The sequence below is a fragment of the Rhinatrema bivittatum genome, chromosome 2 (assembly GCF_901001135.1).
Source record: "Rhinatrema bivittatum chromosome 2, aRhiBiv1.1, whole genome shotgun sequence".
NCBI lineage: Eukaryota > Metazoa > Chordata > Amphibia > Gymnophiona > Rhinatrematidae > Rhinatrema > Rhinatrema bivittatum.
Genome location: NC_042616.1, coordinates 570,644,439 through 570,661,684, shown reverse-complemented (window position 1 = coordinate 570,661,684; position 17,246 = coordinate 570,644,439). Strand labels below are relative to the sequence as shown.

Below are 17,246 nucleotides of genomic sequence, written 5' to 3'. Positions count from 1 at the left end.
CCCTTAGTTTGGCATTTATTTTATGCCCCATATAGGTTCAGATATAAAAGGAAAAAAGTAAGAACAAAAAGGTCTACAGATATCCATCATTGAATGAACACATTTAGCTATGGCCCTTGCTGTAAGGAATTCAAAAGTAAAGAGTTTGATCATTCTTTGAAACCAGTGATCAGGGTTTGGGACAGAATTAGTGGTCCAGGGTAAGAGTATCAATTTCTTGCCATTCTGGCCCAGTTTTTTTTTTGTTTTTTTTTTTATAAAGTAGGCCAGTATGTGTATAAACCCCTCTGAGCAGTGTGGGTGAAGATACCAAAAAGCCAGAGATTTGGGTCATGGGAATATTCAGCCCTAAAATTTGAACAGATATGCTTCCTACTCACTGCCAGAAATGTTGAATTAGGGGGCAAGGCCAAAACATTTGGTGGTAATTCCCAGAAGCTCTTTCACATTTAAGGCATTTGACAGAGAGGGATTGCTTCACTTTGTATGCCCTTTCAGGGATCTAATAGAATTGCCAGAGAAATTTAAATTGCGTTTCTCATAACATTACATTTTCAGTTAAGTTTGGGATATCTAGGAAACATTGCTTGAACATATAGAAGGATAGGTGAAATTCCAGCCAATTGCAAAAGGCTTCATCTTGTTGGATATTCAAAAGGGCCTTTTGAAATTGTGCCACTGATGGTTTATGCTTTGGATCCCCTATGACAACTTCTCTCAGCAGTTTAGCAGGAGGGTATCTCTTGAACAAATCCCCTAGAGTTCTAATAAGATGCCGTATTCATAGATATGCAAAAAAATCATTCTTTGGTAACTGAAATGATTCCTTTTATTCCTGAAAGCTGTGCAATAGCCCTATATTTCTGGTAAAAACTGATAAGGCCTCTTGCTTTCCAGCTGCTAAATACAGAGGTGCCCATTCCAGGAGAAAATATAGGGTTATGGCAGATATGTAACAGGGGGAATAGCATATTACGCTGGCCCAGGAATAGCCAGGCTTTCCTACAGGAGCTGACTAGTAGGTGGGATTTTAAAGACAGAAGAACTTTGGTCTCTAATTGAACTATATAATTAAATGAAGGGACCCCATACCATTGGGTCAGACATGCATGGGGGACTATATAAGAGGAGCCAGAGATACAATCTCATACCCAACGCATCATACAGGCCAAATTATATAATCTAAAATTGGGACAGCCCAGACCTCCCTGCTCCATTGGTCTGGAGAGTATTTGTAATGAAAGACAGTCTCTCAGATCACCTTTTTAAAAAATGTATACCGCTGATCCACAATTCTAAGTGTATTACATCACATACAAGCAGAAGTACAAATTTGACAAGGCATCCATTCAAGACATAAATGCAGGAGCAGAAAACAGGCATCAAGTTATAAAAATAAAAAAAGTATAAAAATTACATGAAAAGTCAAACCATCCTAGGTAGGGAGTTTTCTATGCTGTCTATATGTTGAAGACTAGCAGGAACAGGTGGGTTTTAGTCATCTTCTAAAGGAAAGCAAATCAGCCTCTTCCCTAATCTCATTAGGTAGTTCATTCCACAGCACTGGATCAGTTGTACTGAATATTCTATTCCTGGACGTAGAGAGTTTATTTAACTTGGGAGACGGAATCTCCAGAACATTTCTAGAGGCAGAGCGCGTTGGATGGTATTTCTGAATCGTAGAGTCAAGACAGCTGTACGATTGTGAAGAAATTTGAAGATCAAGCACAGGACCTTGAATTGTACACGCCAGAAGCCAGTGTAATTTGGCTAGTACTGGTGATGTATGGTCATGTCTCGAGATACTAGTTACAAGCTGCAGAATTCTGAATCAGTTGCAAGGTGTTGAGTGATGATGAAGGTAAACCTAAATATAAAGAATTACAGTAATCCAGTAGTGAAAGGATTAATGTTTGGACAGTGGTACAAAAATCAGAGGGCAAAGGAAATGCTTTACAGACTGAGTATACACATTTTGAAACAGGAAGATTGAATTAGAGTTATTGAGGGTGGAGCATGAGAGAGGAATCGATTACTCCCAAGCTCTGAGCTTGCTTGGAGATAGCTTTGAGAGTTAGACTATTCCTAAAGGAGGAAGGTAACTGTATTCATCGCAGTCTGGGTCATAAGTAGGATCTCTGTTTTCTTAACATTTAGCGCCAGCTTGTTCAAAGTAAACTAGTTTTACTTTAGTCATTCAACTTTACAGTTTACAGAGGCCACCTGTGGTCTAGTGGTTGTAAGAAAAAAAAAATTGCATACATTTTGAAGGAGACTTAAAGATTTCTTAGAACTGGGGGTGACAAATATTAAATAGCATATTACAAGTATGTAACTTTGTTTTCCTCTACAGGTAGGTGAAAGCAATATGCCAAGTTTTAGATCAGGACTAGAAGGTGGCAGTTCTGATGAAGAGTGCTGTGGGAGACCAACAGTATCCAATGATGCAGAGTTGGATTACAGAAGGTCAGCTGAGGGTGAAATCATTAGTTTATCTCTGCCAGGTGGGTGTATTTGGCAAACTGAATCTTTTTAGGTACATTTACGTCTAAATCTGCAATAAGTTTCCATTTATGTAATCAGATGTCAAAGAACTTATCCATAAACCAAAGTGTAATATTGTTTCTTCTAGGACAAGCAGGATGGTAGTCCTCACATGAGGGTGACATTCGATGGAGCCAGACATGGAAAACTTTTGTCAGTCTCTAGAAACTTTGGCCAGCAGACTGATCAAAGTTCAGAATAGGCCTGGCAGCCATTTTGCAGCAATGGGTCAGGGAGGGGAGGACCTTGGGCCTCTTCCCCTCAGCCCAGAGTAGCAAATTAGGTTGGTAGTAGTAATTAGGACAACTCTTGTTCCAGTATTTGAAGTTTCTTTTTTGTCTTAGAGATTTCAAAAGAATGTTTCAGATGCCTGCAAGCTTTCTGAATGGGGCATAGTACTCCAAATATGTCCTAGCATTTCTAAAGTCCTCTGGTTCATCCACATTATAGGGTACAAAGAGGTCGAGAACAAGGAAGGATTGGAAGCTATTAGAGGCAGTAGGCACTCTGGAGGATTTCATGGATGATTTGAGGACCTAAAGGGGGAATGGTGGTGAGGTTCTTGAGGGGGAACGGCCCCTTGGAAAAGTCAGATGCTTCAAAGCTGTGCTTTTTTTTTGTAAGGAAGACCTTTCTGATTACGCATTCTCTGCATAAATGGAATATTTATTTATTTATTTGTTGAGTTTTATATATGTATTTATTTTTATTTAAAAACTCTTCTATACCGTCGTTAAGTTGGGTAACCATCACAACAGTTTACATATAGGCACGATAAAAAAATATTAGTGGTATAGGTTACAAATTAAGCACGTGCCATCATAGTACGGGAACAATATAGTACACTAAGCTATTTGTTTAAAATTAGTTTATCTGTATGGTAAGAAATTGTATAAGCAGTTCAAATTTAACATTAAAGTGCACTTGTAGGTTTAAAAAAAAAAAATTTGTTTTTTCGGTGCGTCCTTATCACTCAATTGTTTTTTTCCTTCTCTTTGTCTTTACTGAAAGCTTGTTTGAAGAGCCAGGTTTTCAGGTTAGACTTAAATATTTTCAAATTTCTCTGTAGCCTTAATTCGAGGGGCATGGTGCTCCATAGCACAGGTCCAGCCAGTGACAGTGCTCTTTCCCTTACTTGAGTGAGGCGTGCTGATTTAACAGAGGGGACAGTTAGTAGAGCCTTATTAGCAGATCTTAGGTTTCTGTGCGGGACATGTACACGCAGTGCTGTGTTGAGCCAGTCTGCTTTATCATCATGTATTAGCTTATGAATTATACATAGAGCCTTGTATTGTATTCCTTGTTCTATTGGGAGCCAGTGTAGTTCTGCAAGTTGTTCCAGTTATGTGATCCCTTATTTTTTTGCCAGTCAAAATTCTAGCAGCGGCATTTTGTAGTATTTGCAGTGGCCTTAGCGTAGATTGTGGTAGCCCTAGTAAGATTAAGGAGGGTGAGGGGTTTAAATTTTTATTTGCACGTATGGACATAGACTCAACTTATGGAATTCTCCATATGTCCATATTGACTGAAATTGACCCCCCCCTTTCGACTTATGGACTTATGAACATAAACTTTTGGTCTGCACATCCCTACTACAAAGGCAACAAATTTGTTAGAAAAGTAAACAAAAATAAGAGAAATAAGAAACAAGATCTGATTCTTAAAGGAGGTTGCTGATAAAATGAAAGCAAAAAGAATAGTGTTCAAGAATTATCAGAGGACAAGCAGGATGGAAGTCCTCACATATGGGTGCCATCATTAGATGGAGCCCAGCACAGATGACATCTGTCAAAGTTTCTGGAACTTTGACTGGTACACTGAGCATGACTAGCGTTCCACTATCCACGCGGCCATATGGGGTCCCCTTCAGACTTGCTTTCTGCAGTGCAGTTGGGTCGCGGTAGTGGAGCTCTGCTCTGTTATGAGTTTTCTCGCGATTTTTTTCGTTGCCTTGCGAAGAGTCCCCCTTCTTCAATGTCTTCCCCCCCCCAGTCGGTGGGGTGGCACGGTAAGTCACCTCCTTTGTGGCCGGTTTCAAGGGATGTTTTCCTTCATCAGTGTCTGCCTGGCACCGTCCGCTCTCTTGCATGGCTTTCTCCTTTTTCTGGCGTTCTCACCAGTGGCCGCTGACCATGTCTTTAACTGATCCACATAAAGTTTGTATTTCCTGGCGTGTAGCCAGATGTACTCAGAAGCAATGGGATAGTATCCGCGTGCTAGCAGTTGGAGACGGATCTGACGTCAGCACGGGGTACATAGCCCCACAGGAAGCGCAGCGATTCAGTAATTTCCGTCTCCAAAGCAGTTTGGAGTGCCTATACGCTGGTTCAGCGTGCTTTCCAAGCCTACTTTAATTTTCTCTTTTTCTCATTCTAGATTCTACCTTTCTTCTTTACAAACGACTATCGAGCCCCGTGCTCCTCAGGGGACGTTTCTGTCACTCCCCCCAGTTGAGCTTCCCGGGGCGCTTACCGTGGCCCCCCGGTGGGAAAGTCCTCGGTCCGGCCGAACCGCGGCAGGGACACAGCCTCCCGGGGGAGACTCGGGTGTGGCTCCGAGGCCCTCGGTCCCGGCGTGGACGAGGTAGCGGGTGCAGTTCCTCCAATCGCGGCGGTGAAAGGTACCGGCCCTTTCCCCCCGCAGCCGGAGACCGCCTGTGTTCCAGCCTAGAAGCGCCGACGATCGGGTAAGGCGTACATCTCTTCGCCCAGGTCTCCGAGGTCTCGAGGATCGGCGGCGTGGCAAGCCGTGGAGGACGCCATTTTGTGGCCCTATTCAGATATTCCGCGCCCGTAATGGGTGCGGCTTTCTTCCTCCTTGTGCGTATATTGTATTGTTTTCGCATATGGGCTGCCACTGTGAGTCTCTGCCGCATATTATTGAAAGCCTATTGCATGCCATAGCGCGTATATTGCTAAACTGCTTAGTGCTGCTTGCCTATTGCATACCATTAAGCGTATATTGCTAACTGCTTAACTGCTGATTGCCTATTGAATACCATTAAGCGTATATTGCTAACTGCTTCACTGCTGATTGCCTCTTGCATACCATTAAGCGTATCTTGCTGACTGCTTAAGTGCTGATTGCCTATTGAATGCCATTACGCGTATATTGCACTTTGCTTAGTGCTGTGTGCCTATTGCTCTTTGTGCGCCTGTTGTATTACGTGCCTATTGACGCCGCGTATTGTTACTATTGTGCGCCTGGTGTTTTGAGCGCCTACTACTGCCGCATCTTATTACTATTGTACGCCTGTTGTATTAAGCGCCTATTTCCTGGCGTGTAGCCAGATGGACTCAGAACAAATGGGATAGTATCCGTGTGCTAGCAGTTGGAGACGGATCTGACGTCAGCACGGGGGCGTATATATCCCCACAGGAAGCGTAGCTATTCAGTAATTTCCGTCTCCAAAGCAGTTTGGAGTGCCTGCACGCTAGTTGAGCGTGCTTTCCAAGACCCTGGTACGCGGACATGAGAAGACTACTGGCAGGGGAGCCCCTTCCCCTGCCTCCTCTCCGGGACCTTCTACATCAAGGTCCCATTCTTCACGAGGATCCGGCTCAATTCTCTCTTACGGTATGGCCCTTGAGAGGGCTAGATTGAAGAAGAGGGGTTACTCGGAGCCCGTGATTGACACCCTCCGAGCTCGCAAGTTTTCCACATCCCTCACATACATCCGGATCTGGAGAGTATTTGAAGCATGGTGCGACACTCGCGGCACCAATCCTCATGCAACCACAATCCCTATTGTGTTGGATTTCCTGCAGGATGGCCTTCAGAAGGGTCTCTCCCTCAGCTCCATCAAGGTTCAGGTGGCTGCGCTGTCTTGCTATGGTCCCAGGAGGGATGGCAAGACCATCGCCAAGCACCAGGATGTTTCTCGCTTCCTGCAGGGAGTCAAGCATATTCGTCCGCCACTGAAGTGGCCTGTACCTTTGTGGAACCTCAACCTTGTTTTGGATTTCCTTGCGGGATCCACCTTCAGACCCCTTCGGGGCCTGTCTCTTCGTTCCCTCACTTTGAAGATGGTATTCTTGCTGGCTGTATGTTCAGCCTGCCGCATCTCAGAACTACAAGCATTGTCCTGCCGTGATCCCTTTCTCAGAATCACTCCAGAGGCTATCCATCTTCGTACGGTTCCCTCCTTTCTACCTAAGGTGGTTTCACAGTTTCATCTTAATCAAACCATATCCTTGCCTACCACGGCGGGTCTGAAGAAATCTGAAGAAGGGCGTTTGTTACGCCATCTCGACATTGGCAGATTGCTGCCCAGATATTTGGAACTTACACATGACCTACGAAAGACAGACCATCTGTTCGTCCTGTACAGCGGGAAGAAGCTAGGTGAAGCGGCCTCGCGGCCCACCATCGCCCGCTGGATTAAAGAAGTTGTCAGAGCAGCGTACGTAGAGGCCGGGAAGTCTCTGCCTCTACAGGTCAAGGCTCATTCTACCAGAGCACAAGCAGCATCTTGGGCAGAATCCAGGATGCTATCGCCTGCGGAAATCTGTAAAGCGGCGACTTGGTCTTCCCTCCATACCTTCTCCAGGTTCTATCGTCTGGATGTTCAGGCCGGGGAGGACTCGGCATTTGCGAGGGCGGTACTACATGGGCCTCAGGCAGCCTCCCGCCCAGGCTGGGAGTAAAGCTTTTGTACATCCCATTTGTTCTGAGTCCATCTGGCTACACGCCAGGAAATGTTGGGATTACTACCTGATAATCCCCTTTTCCTTAGTGTAGACAGATGGACTCAGATCAGGTAGTAATCCCAACATTTTTACGCCCTCTTCTGTTTGTGTTTCAGTGGTCCTCCTGTGAGATTACGGGTTCTCAAGGGCTTACTAGTAAGTATTCATCCAGTCCCTAGATGGGGGTATCTATGATCTTGCTTGAGTTCATCGTTTATTGTTGGTTGAGTACATTTATGGTTGGCTGATTTTAATCGTTTTTTGGTTAGTCTGTCCACAGTTCTTTTTGAAGAGAGTACTGGCAGGCTGGGGTCTCTGCAGGAGTATATATGCAATCTGAGACATCAGTTTGCTCAGTCTCTATCTGCTGGCAGGGGAGCATAACCCACTATTTGAGTCCACCTGTCTACATTATGGAAAACAAAATTATCAGGTTAGTAATTTCTCCATTAGTAAAGGTAATAAATGAGTTTGTTTGGGATGGTCACTGGCCTCCCAAAACCAGTTGAATATGTTTAATGTTTTACAGTGATAACATTCAACTTATTAAATTATGAACTCTGCTTTTTGCAATCTTACAGAGGAAATATTGTTTGACAATCTTGTTTCAAACCAGCTGTGCACAGTGAATATAAAAACTTTATGAAACCTAAAAGGGCATCAAATGAATTTGTCAAAAGGTTTGATTTCTACTTCTAACATGGAGTCCTAACCATCAGCACTTGCCCAAAGATTTTTTTGTTTTGTTTTTTTTTTTGCTTTTCTTCAATCACCCATAAATGCCCCTTTTATGGCAAAATAATCATGTTATTTAAACAAAACATTTCATGTTTTTATAATGTCCAATGAAAAAACTGTGTCCCAAAAAGGTAACTACTTATCTCCAAAGGTTCATTCTTGTTAGCTCTTCATAATGAGAGAAGGTTTTTTTTTAATGAAGTCTTACATTGAGCACAAAAAAAAAAAACTTTGTTCAAGTGATGATGGTTAGGACATCATGTCAGAAGTAAAAAATTAAACCTTTTGACAGGTCCATTTGATGCCCTTTTAGGTTTCAACATATTCACTCTACGTGGTTGGTTTGAAATTTGTGTGTTTAAGAATTAATAGCATATAAGCATTGCTAGCTCCTCCTTTTTGGATATTGTTTGGATTGGATGTGTAGGAAGGTTTTTTTCCCCCCCCCCTTTGTTTTTTTTCTTTTATGTATAAGGGCTTTATCTGCACTCACTTTATTTTTGTGGAGGACTCGACTCTGCAACACTATGTAGGCTGAATGATGAATTTGAGTTGTGCTGCTTTCTATGAATCTTGTAGTTGAATGGTGATGGACTAGTTGTGTTCTGCTTGTTTGATAGTTTTTGCTTTGGCTTATATAATAGTAACTACCCACTTGTTGATCTGTTTTTGTTGAAGATGTCAGTAGTAATCAGATGGGTTCTCCATTTTTTTATTTTTTTTTTTTTGCTGGATAATAAACCTGGTTATTGGGAGGTTGAGGTAGGTCCTATATTGGAGTGTTTGGTTTTCTTTATGCTGCTTGTGTTGCATTTCTGACAACATTTGGTGGTCCTCACTGTTGCAGGAGCAAACATAGGTAATTGATGGTAAGTAAAATTTCTGTGTTAACATTTTTTTTTTTTTTACATTTTAGACCTCAGGATTGCCTTAGTTCTAGGATGGAAGTGCAAAAAAAAAAAAAAAAAAAGCTTAATCTTATATCTTAAATGGTAGTCCTGCTGGTATCCCCTTATTTTTGCTCGGGCTCTTCATCAGTCTCCAGTTTTCAAACACCATGCTTTCTACAGTGCATTGGGTTTGGTCATTGGGCAGTACTGGCTGGGCCTCTGGATTTGGGAACTCAAAACCAGGTTAAAATAGTTGTAGAGATGATTGTTATGGGGCTCCAGCACTGGCACACATCTAACTTGGAGCTCATATCTTCTGCTAATGCTATGATAGTAGGGCTCAAAAGTATTCCTTTGGGACTGCACATATTATGTTAGGAAATGTTAATACTGTTTGCATTTATTTATGTATGCATATTTGTGTGTGTATATATATATATATGTATATATATATATGGGATAGATTATATGGGATAGATTATGGGATAGATTAATTTTCTCAAAAGACATATATGTATATATATATGTATGTATATATGTATGTATATATGTATGTATATATGTATGTATATATGTATGTATGTATGTATGTATGTATATATGTATGTATATATATATGTATGTATGTATATGTATGTATATGTATGTATGTATATGTATGTATATGTATGTATATGTATGTATATGTATGTATGTATATGTATGTATGTATATATATGTATATATATATGTATATATATATGTATGTATATATGTATATATATATGTATGTATGTATATATATGTATGTATGTATATGTATGTGTATATATATATATATATGTGTGTATGTATGTGTGTGTATATATGTGTATGTATGTGTATGTATATGTATATGTGTATATGTATGTATATATGTATGTCTGTATGTCTATATATGTCTTTTGAGAAAATTAATCTATTCCATAATTTACAAAATTCTATGCTTGTTTATTTTTACCTATTTTTGTTAAAAATGAATACATTCAAATGAATGCTACCATAATTATAAATACATCAACTAGTGCTTATTACAATTATAGAAGATTGGCAGCATCACTATTATCTAAAATCATTTCTGAGTGCAAGTTTATTGAGAGCCAAATTATGTTCTTAAATGGTGCACAAAGGATTATGCTATGGTAAACAAAAATACTTTCCACAAAATATTACCTGATTGAGAAAACCCATATAACTGGTTTTAGTGTGGACTGCGGAGATCTGAAATGCCTCATTAACAAATGTACTTTCTCTAGTATAAGTCACTGTTCTTTATTTGCAGGTAATGGAAGTGACATAGTTGTTGAAAATAGTGAAAGTGAATGTGATGGAAATGCTGGCCAAATGGCCATGGTACCAGTTTCTTCCATTCTCGAAACATTTGAAACCTGGGGATCTGAAATTGTTGAAAGAGACATGGTGAGAGAAGAAAATGATCATATAGAGTCTCCTCCACAGGATGTCAGAGATTTTGTTCCTGGTTACAGTAAGGTAATTTATTTTATTGATATATTTTGCTTTGTATTAAAAAAGATAGATACAATTGAATTGGTCGTTAACTCTTTATTAGTTGCTGATCTTTGTTTATACAAAGTTTAAAATATTTTAAATTACTGATTCTTCAAAGATTGATTTTCCAGGGACTCCCACAATCTGTCAGATGGTCTATTACAGGTATAGAAACATCTGGTCTTGGAGTACCACTGTAAAAACATACAGGAAGTATACTGTAGCATGGTAGAATATTTTAATAGTTTTACTGATATAATGCAAATTCTCAGTTATATTATGTACTGTGGTGTAGTCTGCTTTAGTCCATGCATAAATCTTTTGGTAGCTGTCAAATAGGGTTGCCAACTGACTCCCAGTTTTCATGATAGATTCAGTCTTGGTTTTATTTTGATTTCCGTATTGCATTTTCTAAGAAAAGCAGGTAAGTAAAACCAGGTCTGGATCAACCTGTTCTGAAAACCTGGAGCCAGTTGGCAACCCTAGTATCCAATGTAATTTAAAAAAAGAAAAAAAGTCACCCCAAAAAAGTCAGTCTAACTGTTGTCACTTTGGCTGGAGTTAGAGATGCCACCTTTTATTTATTTTATTTATTTAACAGTTTTATATACCGAAGTTCTAGCAACAAAGCTGCTAATCAATTCGGTTTACATTGTAACAATAAAATTGACAGAATGTAGAATAATGTCTTACAGAGAACAGGGAAGATTTAACTTGGAAATAAATAAAATAATTTAATGAGAGCAATAAATAACTTCAACGGAGCAAGGAAAGTACAATGTAAATACAATATAATATAGGAGAATATATGTTCGGAATTGACAGTCGGGCCTGAGGTCGAATATTGAAATTATCCATATTTGAATATTCTCAATTGAAACGAGTGGTTGGTTAGATCACCATCTTCCAAAAATGTTTGAAAGGCAATGTATTTATTGACCAAAGTATAAACTTTTTCTGAATTGTAATTTTTTATTTAATTTACAATCTTGTGATCTTTTTTCAAGTATAGCATTTCCTATGCAGATTTTACAACTTACAAACCAGTAATCTGTTTGTGATTATCATTGTAAGAATTTAAGGTGCCATTCTGGGTCAGACCAAGGGTCCATCAATCCCTGTATCCGGTTTACAACAGTGGTCAATCCAAGTCACAAATGCCTGGCAAGTATCCAAACATTAAATAGATTCCAAGCTACTATTCCTTATTGATTTAATAGCAGTTATTTATCCCAGGACAAGCAGGATGCTAGTCCTCACATATGGGTGACATCGGTAATGGAGCCCTATGTACGGAAAAACTTCTCTAAAAGTTTCCATGAAACTTTTGAATGGCACCGGAGTGCCTACTGAGCATGCACAGCATGCCATGATATTCCCTGCCACAGGGGTCTCCCTTCAGTCTTCTTTTTTCCGCAAAGCCGTTAGCATCGCGGGCTAATTGGAGTCCTGAGGTGATTTTCACCTATCTAAAAAAAAGTTAATATTTTCGGAAAAAATTTACTCCACCGCAGGAGTTTCCCTTAGTATAACTTTTTCCGTTTTCCATTCCCGGCCGGGAACGATATTTTGGGTCATCGCCGTCGACGGCTGTCCGGCGCCATGGCCTCCGGCTTTAAAAAATGCCCAAATTGTGTGAGGACAATGTCGATAACCGACCCTCACTTTGAGTGTGTTCTTTGCCTAGGCAAAGACCACAATATTCAGTCCTGTAAATCTTGTGCTGAAATGACTACCAAGGGTCGTCGTCTTAGAGCCGAAAAAATGGAGCAGTTATTCAACATTCAGTTGCTTCCAAGGCCTTCGACGTCAGCACAATCATCGCCATCCGCTTCAGTCCGGCAACTAATGCTGAAGCAGAAGCGTCCGGAGGTGGGAGATGCCTCAACGCCATCCCCTTCCGTATCATCAAAGGCATCGACCTCGGGTAGCGAGAAGCAAAAAGAGAAACATCGCCACCGCCATCGAAGACGCCAGGCACCGATGACCGAGGATCCATCGTCAGGTACGGCCTCACCTGCAAAGAAACCCCGGACGGGGACTGAGGCTCTGAGGCCTACTGATCCAGTGCGATCCCCACCGATATCAGTGCCGGGCCCCGTACCTCCTCAGGGCTCTGAGGAGGTATCGGCATCGCCAACACCGCCTCCCTCCATAGCTGCTCTGATATCACCAGCTATGAGAGCGGAACTTGACATGTTCGTACGTCAAGCGGTGCAACAGGCTCTGCGCGATACCATTCCGCCTCAGCCATCGACACCTCCATCGATGCCGATTCCATCACCGAGGGATCCAAACCCATCGATGCCGCTGACACCGAGGTCCCGGGAACCGATCCCGATGCCGGTTACGGTACCTTCACCGATGCCGCAGGTACCTCCACCGACACCTTCACCGGTGCCACCAATACCTACATTGGTGCCCACACCGGTGCCATCGATGCCAACACCGGTTCCAAAAGAGGATGTCTCCATGTTATATCCAGTGATCACTAAACTGGACACACTCCTGGACATTCTCTCTAACAAACTACCAGAGGAACCTGTTCCAGGCCCATCTGGGGTACCAAGGCCCCCAAGGCCTCGTTCTCCTATATTACCACCACGACCTAAGGAGCCAGTCACTCACCACACACCACGTGAGATGCCTGTGGACACCAGTTCTGAATATTCTTCGGATGAAGAAATATTCTCAGAACCTTCTCCACCTGATGATCACAGGAAGTCACCTCCTGAGGACCTCTCCTTCACAAATTTTGTTAAAGAGATGGCTGAAACCATCCCCTTTCCCATTCAAACAGAGGTGGATGCACGTCAAAAGACCTTGGAGGTCCTGCAGTTTGTGGACCCTCCCAAAGAAATGCTGGCAGTCCCTGTCCATGAAGTTTTCCAGGAGCTGCTATACAGGATTTGGGAGCATCCAGGATCGGTGTCAGCAGTAAACAGGAGAGCAGAGGCAACTTACCTAGTGCAACCTATCCTAGGGTTCCATAAAACACAGTTGCCTCACCAGTCAGTGGTCGTCGAATCCGCCCAGAAGAAGGCGAAGCGGCAAAAGTCACACTCCTCTGTACCACCTGGGAAAGAGAGTAGGTTTCTGGACAACCTGGGAAGGAAAATCTTTCAAGGTTCAATGCTGGTTTCTAAGATATCTTATCAATTATATATGAACCAGTACCAAAGGAACATTTGGAAGCAGGTTCAAGAACTCTCTCTCTCTCTTCCTGAACAATATCAGGAGTCACTACAGGATATCATCCACAAAGGCCTCGAATCAGGTAAACATGAGGTCCGAGCCACCTATGACTGTTTTGAGACGGCTGCAAGACTATCAGCATCTGGTATAGCTGCAAGAAGGTGGGCATGGATCAAGGCCTCTGATCTATGCCCAGAGGTCCAAGAACATTTAGCAGATCTGCCTTGCTTGGGGGATAATCTTTTTGGTGAGAAGATAAAAGAAGCTGTGGCAACCATAAAGGACCACACTGAAACCTTAAAGCAATTATCTTCTCTACCACAAGAGACTCAGCCTTCTACAAGGAAGTTTCCAAGGCGTGACACTCGACGGCCTTATTATCGCCCACGTCGATATTACCCCCCAGCAAGTAGGCCCAGAACTGGCCGGCCATCTCAACGCCAGCAGCCTAGACAAAGGCCTGCAAGGGCTCAACCACCACCACAAACTGCCACTACATCTGGTTTTTGAAAAGCCCCAGAGAGCAGCAGCCAGATCAACCCATTCCCAAATACGCCAGTAGGAGGTCGGATAAAATACTTCCACAGCATTTGGACCTCCATCACCACCGACCACTGGGTGTTATCCATCACAGCCCATGGTTACAAACTGGATTTTCTGACTGTTCCAAAGGAAAACCCACCACTTCCATCTTGGACAGCAACTCATCATTCCATAATTCTTCAAACAGAATTATCCACCCTTCTGACAGCCAGGGCCATAGAACCAGTTCCTGGACCTCAAAAGGGCAGAGGATTCTACTCCAGATATTTCCTCATTCCAAAGAAAACAGGAGGCCTTCGTCCCATTCTAGACCTCAGAAATCTCAACAAATTTCTCAAAAAAGAAAAGTTCAGAATGGTGTCTCTAGGCACCATTCTACCTCTTCAAAGGGGAGATTGGCTCTGCTCTCTGGATCTTCAAGATGCTCACATCCCCATCTTTCCTCCTCATCGCCAATACCTGCGATTTCAGGTACTGGATCAACACTTTCAATACAAGGTGCTGCCATTCGGCCTTGCATCAGCACCAAGAGTATTCACAAAGTGCATGGCTGCAACAGTGGCACACCTCCACAAACAAAGAGTGCACGTGTTCCCCTACCTGGACGATTGGCTCATCAAAAGTCAATCTAAAGAAGGAGCTCTCACATCTCTCAAGCTCACTATCCAAGTGCTTCACTCCTTGGGATTTCTCATCAACTACCAGAAATCCCATCTGTCACCAACTCAACTTATACAGTTCATAGGTGCAGACCTAAACACTACGATAGCAAAAGCTTTTCTTCCAAGAGATCGAGCTCAAACACTTGTCTTTTTAACTCACAATCTTCGAAACCAAATCCAGGTATCAGCTCATCAGTGCCTAATTCTTCTAGGGCACATGGCTTCCACAGTTCATGTAACTCCCATGGCCAGATTGACCATGCGACTACTGCAATGGACACTCAAAGCACAGTGGATACAAGCCACTCAACCAATGTCCACGCCCATTCATATCACACCAGAACTCAGATCTGCACTCATCTGGTGGACATCAATGAACAACCTGCTCAAAGGCCTACCTTTCCAGCAACCAGTTCCACAAGTGACTTTAACTACAGATGCATCCACCTTAGGGTGGGGAGCACACATTGGTCATCTAAAGACACAGGGCAAGTGGACGAAGCTCGAAGCCTCTTTTCAAATAAACTTCCTGGAGCTTCGAGCTATACGCTATGCGCTACATGCGTTCAAGGACTGCCTATCACACAAGACTGTTCTGATCCAAACGGACAACACAGTAGCCATGTGGTACATCAACAAACAAGGGGGGACAGGTTCCTACCTCCTTTGTCAAGAAGCAGCACAGATTTGGGACTGGGCCCTAACACACTCAATTCTTCTACGGGCCACCTACCTAGCAGGCATCCACAACACAGTAGCGGATCGCCTCAGTCGTCAGTTCCAATCGCATGAATGGTCCTTGGATCCAACAATAGCATCCAAGATCTTCCAACGCTGGGGTCAACCGACGATAGATCTCTTTGCATCCCAGCTCAACTACAAAGTGAACAATTACTGCTCTCTCCTCTGGCAGCAGAACAGCCTACCAAAGGACGCATTTGCTCGCCATTGGAATTCAGGCCTATATGCGTATCCACCGATACCTCTCATAACCAAAACACTAGTGAAACTACAACAGGACAAAGGGACTATGATACTCATAGCCCCATATTGGCCTCGACAAGTATGGTTCCCCACACTGCTAGATCTATCAGTCAGGGATTCAATTCGCCTGGGAGTAGCTCCCAATCTCATAACTCAGGAACAGGGTCAGTTGCGCCATCCCAACCTTCAATCCCTGTCCCTGACAGCATGGATGTTGAAAGCTTGATCTTGCAACCTCTCAACCTTCCAACCGCTATATCTCAAGTGCTGATAGCTTCCCGCAAACCTTCCACTAGAAAGAATTATTCCTACAAATGGAAACGGTTTACATTCTGGTGCACTCAGACTTAGATCCTTTCACTTGCCCCACTACCTCACTACTAGATTACCTTTACCATCTCTCAGACTCTGGTCTTAAGACATCATCTGTAAGGGTACACTTAAGTGCAATCTCAGCTTATCATAACAAGCTGGGAGATGCATCTATCTCCACACAGCCTCTCGTCAGTAAATTCATGAGGCCTAACTCACATTAAACCTCCAGTTCATTCCCCAAGCATACAATGGGATCTGAACGTAGTATTAACTAGGCTTATGCGTTCTCCATTTGAACCCATAAATACCTGTGACCTTAAATACCTTACTTGGAAAACTGTATTTCTCATAGCCATTACATCAGCTAGAAGGGTCAGTGACTTACAAGCACTAGTCACATATGAACCTTTTACAAAGTTCCTACATGACATGGTAGTCCTCCGGACACATCCAAAATTCCTTCCTAAGATTGTCACGGAATTTCACTTGAACCAATCCATTGTTTTACCAACATTCTTTCCTAGGCCTCATTCCCACCAGGGTGAAAGAGCCTTACACACTTTGGACTGTAAACGTGCATTATCCTTCTATTTAAACCGCACAACAGCCCAAAGGAAATCCAGTCAGCTGTTTGTATCCTATGATCCAAACAAACCAGGTAAAGCAGTGGGTAAGCATACTCTGTCAAACTGGCTAGCAGATTGCATACAATTTTGTTATGAAAAAGCAGGCCTTACTCTTCCAGGGCGAGTAAAAGCACACTCATTCAGAGCAATGTCAACTTCAGTAGCACACCTTCGCTCTGTACCCATTCTGGACATTTGTAAAGCAGCAACATGGAGTTCTCTTCACACTTTTGCAGCTCACTACTGTTTAGACAAAGAAGGAAGACAAGATTCAGCCTATGGACAATCCATCTTAAAGAACTTGTTTCCAGTGTAATCCCAACTCCTTCTACATCCAACCTGCTGTGATCTTCGGCTGATTCATTTCAACAACAATACTTCTCTGTTGCTCACCTCAAAATGAATCAGCCTCTAGCTTGCTAATCACCCATATGTGAGGACTAGCATCCTGCTTGTCCTGGGATAAAGCAAAATTGCTTACCTTGTAATAGGTGTTATCCCAGGACAGCAGGATGTAGTCCTCACGAAACTCAC

General features: G+C 42.5%; 1 protein-coding gene across 3 annotated transcripts in view; it reads left to right on the top strand.

Annotated features, from left to right (window-relative positions):
• The window catches only part of CEP192 (centrosomal protein 192), a 1,292,743-nt gene that overhangs the window by 279,016 nt on the left and 996,481 nt on the right, over positions 1 to 17,246 (top strand). For all 3 annotated transcript variants that reach the window (XM_029590939.1, XM_029590938.1, XM_029590940.1), the window contains 2 exons: positions 2,354 to 2,504; positions 10,161 to 10,369. In XM_029590939.1, coding sequence (XP_029446799.1) covers positions 2,354 to 2,504; positions 10,161 to 10,369 — 360 coding nt within the window. The remainder of the gene's footprint in view (positions 1 to 2,353; positions 2,505 to 10,160; positions 10,370 to 17,246) is intronic.